Source organism: Syngnathus leptorhynchus, chromosome 9, assembly GCF_054491065.1.
Source record: "Syngnathus leptorhynchus isolate UIUO chromosome 9, UIUO_Slep, whole genome shotgun sequence".
Lineage (NCBI taxonomy): Eukaryota > Metazoa > Chordata > Actinopteri > Syngnathiformes > Syngnathidae > Syngnathus > Syngnathus leptorhynchus.
This window is the reverse complement of record NC_141203.1, coordinates 4,742,129-4,751,255: the sequence shown is the minus strand read 5'-3', so window position 1 is coordinate 4,751,255 and position 9,127 is coordinate 4,742,129. Positions and strand designations below refer to the sequence as shown.

At 39.4% G+C, this 9,127-nt stretch overlaps 1 protein-coding gene across 1 annotated transcript; it reads left to right on the top strand.

The window, feature by feature from the left end:
* The first annotated feature begins 4,928 nt into the window (after positions 1 to 4,928).
* Positions 4,929 to 6,677, top strand: gpr18 (G protein-coupled receptor 18). Its single transcript, XM_085920873.1, has one exon. It carries the CDS (start codon positions 4,929 to 4,931, stop codon positions 5,907 to 5,909), a length of 981 nt encoding a protein of 326 aa, XP_085776999.1. The 3' UTR covers positions 5,910 to 6,677.
* Positions 6,678 to 9,127: the final 2,450 nt, after the last annotated feature.

Sequence of the window (9,127 nt, the reverse complement as noted above, 5' to 3'; positions counted from 1 at the left end):
TGTGTGTGTGTGTGTGTGTGTGTGTGTGTGTGTGTGTGTGTGTGTGTGTGTGTGTGTGTGTGTGTGTGTGTGTGTGTACATATATTTAACTTTAAACAAATAAAATACCTACATTTATATAATTTGATTTACTGTATGGTTACATATTAATTTAATTATATAAATTGATTGATAAAGTTAAGATAAATATATTTTAAAACGTAAACATTATATTTCAACAAAAAAGTTGTTAACTTAATTACTTAATTGTTTTTCTTTCTTACATTTTGCCTCATCATCTCAATAGCCCATTAGATGCAAAGTATACCAATTATGATATTTATCATGTATTAGACCTCTATGAATACATACATCTCTGCACTTTTAAAAATATAATTTGTCTTCCTTGTAGACCCTACAGTAATATATAATATATTTTAAAATTCAACCATGTTTTTGCTGGTTGCGTAGCAGTAATTACACTGAGCCTCTAGAGAGCAGTATATACCAGAGGATGGAGGAAATTTCACCCATGCACGTCATTTGGGTGATTGTGGCTTGTGTTTGTCAAAGTAATCATCTTTTAAAATAAAAGAAATACTGGAATAATGGAAATAGTATTAGATTGATAAACCGCTACAGCAATTCATATGTGGAGTGGAATACTTAGTAAAAGAAGACAACATGACGCGTATCAAAGGGATTTAAAATACAAAAAACAAAAAAAAGGAGCTGACAGGTTGTTGTCATAACAACATATTGCTGTGAACACAAAGCACCATCTGCTTGGGACCTTTTTAAAACTCATTGAGGGGACAAGTCGATAGATAATTAGGAATGAGATTGAGGAGCTCCCATATAAATAACAAGGGTGTTGAAAGTACGTAGGCATTTAAATGAAGCTGCAGCATCAAAACAAGCTGTGTGCAGAACATCTGTGTGGCCCCAGAGGTTGAACCGTTCCGAATTTAACTCACATTTTAGGGAGAAGCACAAACATTATAGCACTATAGCATCTCTTGAGACTTCAGATCAGTGAGCATCTTAAAGCGGAAGTAACCTAAAACATTTGTCTTTAATTTGTTGTATGAAGCCTTACTGGTCTAAATACCGTATTGGCCCAAATATAAGACTGTGTTTTTTTGCACTAAAATAAGACTGAAAAAGTGGGGGTCGTCTTACATTCGGGGTCTAGACATTATACTCATTCACAACGCAAGATGGCGCCAGATATCTTGAAAGCGAATGCTGAACTTAACTCCCCAGGCCAAAGAACCCCTGTCACGAAGAATAAAAATAAAAATAGCGGTAGCAGTTTGCATTATTTTCGTGCAATGTTTTTCCTTATTGAGATTTGTTTCAAGACTACAGTTACAGTTAGACTTAACTTTGATGGTTAATGCAGTTATTGGAATTTTTATCACAGTAGATTGGTTTATTTACATTTCAAAAACCAGAAGTCATTCATTTACAAATGTGATTGCACTTTGGTTTACACATTTAAATGTTCAGATATTAAGATGTGATGGACAGTCTTTGAATGATTTGAATGAGGCAAAACATGCATGTAACATGCATTTTCTCTCGACTATATTATTATAATCATTTGTTTCAGATGTACTGTAATTATTTTGCATAAAAATTTTATTTGGTGTTCAAAAAGTCATTTTTCAAACTCGAGTCTTGAAAAAGAGGGGGTCGTCTTATAATCAGGGTTGTCTTATATTCGTGCCATTACGGTACAATATTCAGAATAATGTTGTGTTCATGTATTATTGAAGATGGCAAGACGGACAATCTGACTCACCATTTGTTATAGTATTAAAGATAAAAATTATTTAGTTGAAAAGAAAACATATTCCAGTTTTCGTCACACGAGTGTACTGTACTTTAGTAAACCCTTACTGGTTGAAGCCTTCCAAGTGGGCACGATTATCCCTGATTGTGAAAATGTTTCTTAGAGCCATCCATCCATTATCCAAACAGCTTCAGGCAATTGCCTACGGGCAATTTGGAGTGCTCATTCAGCCTAACATGCATGTTTTTGGAATACGGGAGGAAACCGGAGTACCCAGAGAAAACCTACACAAGTACAGGGGGAAACATGCAAATTCCGGTGAAAGGCCAGTGCCGGATTCGAACCAACAACCTCTGCACGTGGACGTGCTATCCAGTCGACCACCATGCTGCCCATGCTTCTTAGATAAATATTTTAATTTTATTGCAAGTTAGAAACACGACCGGAGAGGTAAACGTTCAAAATACCGTTCATATTCTAAACAAATTTAAAAAAAAATCTATTTGAGTAAATTGTCCAAAACCGTTAACAGGTGGAGCTTATTGATACTCCAGTCTTTATGAGGCCTCTATTGCCCATCTCTACTCTCAATTACAATGTGCATTAAACAGGCTGACCTTGAAGTTTCACCTCAGGAAGACTCTGTGCATTCATTAAGTTGCCACTGTGTTAAAAGAAAAAAAAAAAACCAAAGCAACAACATTTTGTAGCATCGGCGTGAAGTGTCTATTACAGCCGTCTTATTTCTTGTTTATATGGCAACTGCCTGAACATCCTGTTTTTAATTACTTCTCTACTGCAGCAGATGCTTCTCGCCGGCAACCTGCTGCGGATGACTCCCCCGAGAGCTAATAGGCTGTGACAGACCCCACTTTTCCAATCAATAACTCGCCCTAAATCTGCCAACGCTCTGTCTGCCAAATGCAGCGTCCCTGCTTCTTATGGCGCATCATTTTCTTTAAAGGGACACAATTGCGGATGGCGACAACAGACACCACAAAGGGAGAAAGTACAAGCAGAGGATGTGACGTCACTAAACTTACGCTTCCTTATATTGGCTGCTCAATGCTCAGTGGTGCAACAGAGCATTTGGGTGATTGTTGTGGTAAGCTGCAGCTTTTTGTGATCATTTGTGGCATTTATTATTATTTATAAGTATTACTACTTACAGTACTTTTTTGTATTAATTGAACAGAATTTTTGACCCACAATTATAATGTTTTGGGCATTGCAATGGTGTGTTATCTCATCTATCTGTCAGTGCAATGCAGTACAGCATATAGTAGCAGTGATGCCATCACATGATGTCTTATGAAGGCCCGGTCTACAGAGAAATAATAATCTCACATTTTACCCCACCACGCTACTTTTATTTGAGTTAGTTATTCTTTTTAACTTGCACAGTATGCAGACAATCAAATATTTTTGTAAATGTATTCGACGAATATACACATCTTCTCACTGTCACTACTTTGTTCTCTATTTAAGCGTGAATGATGCGCTGTTTCGATGTGAGGTGGAAGTTGTTGGTTTTTTAAATAACTTTCAGTTTCACGTGTAGTTTAAGAGCAAGACATCTTCCTGTATTTTGTGGACAGAAAACCCCCACTTTATTATACATCGACTTAAGTCACATAGAGAAGTAACTCTTTATACGTGTGTGTGTGTGTGTGTATATATATATATAAATATATATATATATTTGATCATTTACATGTTCATTCATTCATTCATTCATTCATTCATTCATTTTCTGAACCGCTTTGTCCCCACGGGGGTCGCGGGCGTGCTGGAGCCTATCCCAGCCGTCATCGGGCAGCAGGCGGGGGACACCCTGAACTGGTTGCCAGCCAATCGCAGGGCATTTATTCATTTACATGTGTCATGAATAAATGGGGCGGCTCGGTGGCGCTCTGGTTAGCACGTCCACCTCACAGTTAGGAGGATGCCGATTCGATTACACCTCCGACCCTCCCTGTGTGGAGTTTGCATGTTCTCCCCGAGCCCGCGTGGGTTTCCTCCGGGCACTCCGGTTTCCTCCCACATCCCAAAAACATGCCTGGTAGGCCGATTGAGCACTCCAAATTGCCCCCAGGTGTAAGTGCGAGTGCGGATGGTTGTTCGTTTCTGTGTGCCCTGCGATTGGCTGGCAACCGGTTCAGGGTGTCCCCCGCCTACTGCCCAATGACCGATGGGATAGGCTCCAGCACGCCCGCGACCCCCATGGGGACAAAGCGGTTCAGAAAATGGATGGATGGATGAATAAGTGGAGCAGGGCGACCAAATGCAGCTTGGACCAGGGTTCATTGAAGGGGACAAACTAATACACAGACGGGACAGAGACTTACGGACAGCAGACAGGCAAACAGAAGTCCAATCGGACACGGAATAGAATCTGACCGTGAGCCTCCACACAAGACCGGGGGGAAAATGGACGAGCAGAAGAGGAACACTAGGCGCAGACACAGACGGGAGAAAACAGTAGACACCCACAGGGAGAAACAGACGGGCAGGGCTTAAATACACAAGGTAACAAGAGGAAGCAGGTGACAGACAGGCTGAGGGAAGTTGCCGGCCGAGCGTGCTCTGGCACGGCCGTGACATGTCCATTTGTTTTTTCTCAATATTTTTTTGGGTCGGGTTGACATGATCCGGACCAACTGGCTGAGCTTTACCAAAACTCATTACAAATATTTTGAGCTAGATAAACTCAATACATTACATATTAGGGATGTTACAATTCACCCAAGCCTGGAATCAATTCGGGTTTTGATTTTCAGTTTGCGATTTCGATTCAGTTATTTTTTGGGGATGAAATCAATGACTCATTTTGTAACCAAAACACGTTTTTATGTTAAAATATGCATTTTGTCCTCATTAAAACAGTAACCTGTTTCCTTTTATATTTTACATAACTGTTATTTCCCTATTAAATATAAAAATCAAGTTTTAACTCTTTGGACTTTTTATCCATTATGTAGTTTTGATCTGACCAAAAAAGAAACTTTTCTTTCTTATACTTATTTGAATGAGATTATAAACAAAAACAAAGTTATGAGTCACTTTTTAATTTGTCAATAGAATATAGGGAGTATTTATGATACACTGATTGTTTTGTGTTTATTTTTCACTGTAGAATACACTCTTCAGTATGACACTGCTTCCAAACTCTTCCCAGGCGTGGCTTTTGGTTGAGCACCGAACATTAGGCCAGGTCATCTACAGCTTCATTTTCATCATTGGACTCGTAGTCAACACGACAGCTTTGTGGGTGTTTGTCTTGACCACCAAGAGGCGAAGCTCCGTAAACATCTACATGATAAACGTGGCACTAGTGGACCTCACTTTCATTCTGATGCTCCCCTTTCGCATGGTCTACCTCCAACGGGACATCTGGCCCTTTCCCAACTTCTTCTGCCGTGTTTGCGCCACTCTCAATATCTTCTACCCGTGTATCGCTCTGTGGCTTTTTGCTCTGATCAGCGCCGATCGCTACACAGCCATCGTGCAGCCCAAGCACAGTAAGGAGCTAAGGAACGTCACCAAGGCGGTAGTGGCGTGCCTCGGGGCCTGGCTCATGACCTTGGCCGGCACCGCATCCTTGCTCTTCTCAGATGACGATCCCGATGTCATTGCCAACTTCACCACATGCCTCAAAATGGTGGATTTTGTCTACCTGCACCACAACGATCCGGTCAATTTCACGCGAATGGCATTTTTCTTTCTGTTGCCCATCTGCGTTATGATAGGCTGTTATGTAGTCATCGTGTACAAACTGATCCGCGGGAACGCCTCCAAACTCAAACCCAAAGTGAAACGGAAGTCCATCCGCATCATCATCACGGTAATCGTGCAGATTCTGGTGTGTTTTGTGCCGTTTCACATATGCTTACTGCTCCATTTAGTAGGGCTGGACAAAGACGAGGCATTCAGGACGTGGGCCGTGGTTTCTACGTTCCTCATGAACACGAGCACTGTTTGGGACATCATTCTCTACTATATTGTCTCCAAGCAGTTCCAGGATAGAGTTTTTAGTGTGATCCTGTACCGTAACTACCTGCGAAGCGTCCGCAGAAAGAGTGTGCGCACAGGCAGCATGCAATCTATGAACGTGACGAGCGCCATGCTTTGAAACAACAATGAAACACGAAATGTGAATTTTCAAACAAGTCAGCAAGATTCAGCACATCTGCTGCACAGTTCTGAGTTTCGATGACGACTAAATTGTCCATAGTTGTGAATGTAATTTGTAAATGTTTTTTTCTACCCTACTACAATGGTAAAAACGTCTGTGTGCTAAACTCATGGAGATTTTCCAACATCTTTACACACAAACAACATGTTTTTTTTTTGCATTTTGATTGTGCAGCTCCGGTGTTAGCATGACTCACAATCATTCATAGCCTCTGGTAGGATCTTTCTGATTTTATTCCTGACACTGATGATAAAGGGCTATAGATGCATAAAATACTGTACACAGCAAGTTAATTTTATTATGTTTATCTTTTTGGTTGTGCACTTTTTAGCTTTGTGGATTCAGATGAAAACTGTTTATCCACAAGTGGTGGTGATCCAAATCAGGGTGACAAATGAATTAAAAATTCCTCCAATAAAAGAGGCACTGTAGAAATGTAGTTTTTGTTTTCCCCAATTTAAATCAGGGCACAATTTCCAGTTTGGACCTGAATTGACATTTGACTGTAATTACATGATAACTGGTTGTTTCTATAACAGTTACAGACTGAAACAATATAAGAACTGTTCAGAAACATTACCTGACTAAAAGCTTGTCCGTCATACATGAAACTATACCTGATTTTTTTTGTGACACTCTAATGGTTGTTGTGATGCAAGCACGAAGTTCAATGTGCTCTGTGGGCTTTCAGTCCACAAAATGAAATGTGACCTTTTCAAAATAAATAAATTCATTTTTCTGGTTTCTTATCTGTGGGTAGGCTCTGGAAAGCGTACCGCTTCTCACACCTGCACCCGGGGTGCATGTTCAACATAAATAATCTTTGTTGACACAGGTTCAACTTTTTTTGTTACAACAACCACCAACAGTGCAAAAACTTCCCAAACTGTGCACATCTTTGAATACTATGGGTCTTAGATTGTTTTGTAATGTAAAAGTTTTTTAGTTAAAAAAAAGTTCACTTTTTTTTAATTAACTCAACGAACTAACTCATAAAAACTTTGATCTTACATTTTTGACAATTGATTTAAAGATGACAAAAATTAAGTGATATAAAATGGGTCATACTCACAGCAAGCCTTATGTAGTAAATATAATAGCCAGGTGATGGCAGCACAGCACAGATAGTTGTCATCTACCGGATTGTAGTACATCAAGACAAAGAAAACTTTCTTCATATCCAATTGGAAAAAGTGGAAGGGTTGATGTATGTATTTATTTTACTACAACAAATGGAGGTTGTTAACCTCTGCAGCCATCACAACAATGCTGCAGCAAGCATGTTATTGATTGCATGTTAAATGATTCAGACACTCAAAGTGCATTTACAGTAACATCATCAGGAGAGGTCAGTGAGGCTAAGAGACAACGACATGAGAACTGCCAACTGGATTGGATGCTTTTCATGTGGGAATGCAGTCATTGTACTCCTTGTAGGTGAATGGAAGAAGTAGTTGCATCGCCTAACAGGTAAAAAAAAAAAAATATATATATTTTTAGAGACCAATTTTCAAGTTTTGTTGTATAGTATTCATCCAATCAATTTTGAATATAGTGAGTGTACCACAAAAGCACCCATTCTGCTTCAAATTTGTTTTTTTAAACCTGATTTGGGGGTAAGTGGACTATTGGTTTAGAATGCTTTCACAAACTAAATGGGTCACGGGTTAGATGGAGCCTTTCCCAGTTGACTTTTGGCAAGCATCGGCTACTACCTGGACTGGTCGACCATCGCATGCCGGTTACGACATACAATATTTCAAAACAAGCTGGCCAGTTTCTGTCAAAGGAGTGGCCTTATCTTATAGCTCCATGTTGGTTTAAAAAGACATCACACTCATAATTTCTGAGCAAGTGTCAAAGATTGGAATATTGTTTTCAATCAGGGATCACCAAAGTGGTGCCAATGGGGATCTTGGAGCTCACAAGGACCACATGAGTAAACCATGGGCCTATTGTAAAAAGGGCTCACCAGAAATGGGACAGTGTTATTTCTTAGGAATGTGGTAATGATCTAAAAATGTCAACATTGACAGAGATTTATAGAAATAAAGTGTTACATGTTGATCAATGTCCTCATTATTGAGAAATCACATGATCAGTGACTATTTGTCATTCTTGAGAACAAAATAATAATAAAAATAATAACATTAATGTTATCATAAATTCTTTGAGCAAATGTATTACTTGAAAAGTAATCAATACTCAAAAAAACTCAGCTTCAAAGAGGTTGATGTTATCTTAAATCAAAGAACGAATTCCTTCGGCTTTTATACACTTGTTAGGTGAGGACACTTCTTTTAAATTTCTTCTTAGGCGAGATCTATAAAACATGTATTTTAATTTTCGTGACCATTTGTGATACATTTCCAAAACAAACATACAATAGCAAACTAATAAGATAACCACTGTGAAGTCACTTCAAGTGGGTTTCCAAAATGTCCGCTCTGGTAGATTTACATTGTTTAATAAAAAGGAAGCCTACAAGCCATTCATCTATAACACAAAGAATTCAGGGAGGTGCGGCCAATCACAACATGTGATGAGAGGTTTACTGCCTGATGAATGACATGCAGATATATAACCAAGTGGTCAAAGGTAACATGAAACATCTGAGGATCGTCTATCTGTCCCACCTGTTCGGCATCAACCCTGAAAGCTGTGATGAATGAGCCCAAGCACTCTTTTTTCCCATGGAAAAACCTCAAAATGATTATCAAACTTTGATACCATGCAGATGCAACAAAGGTTGACAATTAAGTTGAGTTCCACTTATGGTCGACGTGTCTACCAAATTTCATGTCAAGTCACGTGATTAATATTGGGAGTCGACTTTCTCAGGTGTGCAAACGTTGAGGTTCTCCGAAAGGCAATTCAATCGTCGGAATAATAATAATGAACACAACACCCTCAGCAAAGGAGGGGAAAGGGCACGTCAAGAGCAGAGTTATTGCATTTATACGTTTCTGCGAGTAAGGTGCACCTAAAATGTTTTTGTCACACTTAATCAAGCTGACCTTGTGGCATTTTATGGCAACTCTTAAATCTTCACTACTATGCCCTGGCTGCAAGTAATGACCAAAACTTAAAATCTTACCAATTTAGCCTCACCAGTCTGTCTCGAATGCTTACGGTGACATATGTACATTCACGGG

Bases quoted from the DNA above. Each gene is read 5' to 3' on its own strand.
- gpr18 (XM_085920873.1), top strand. From the start codon at position 4,929: ATGACACTGCTTCCAAACTCTTCCCAGGCGTGGCTTTTGGTTGAGCAC.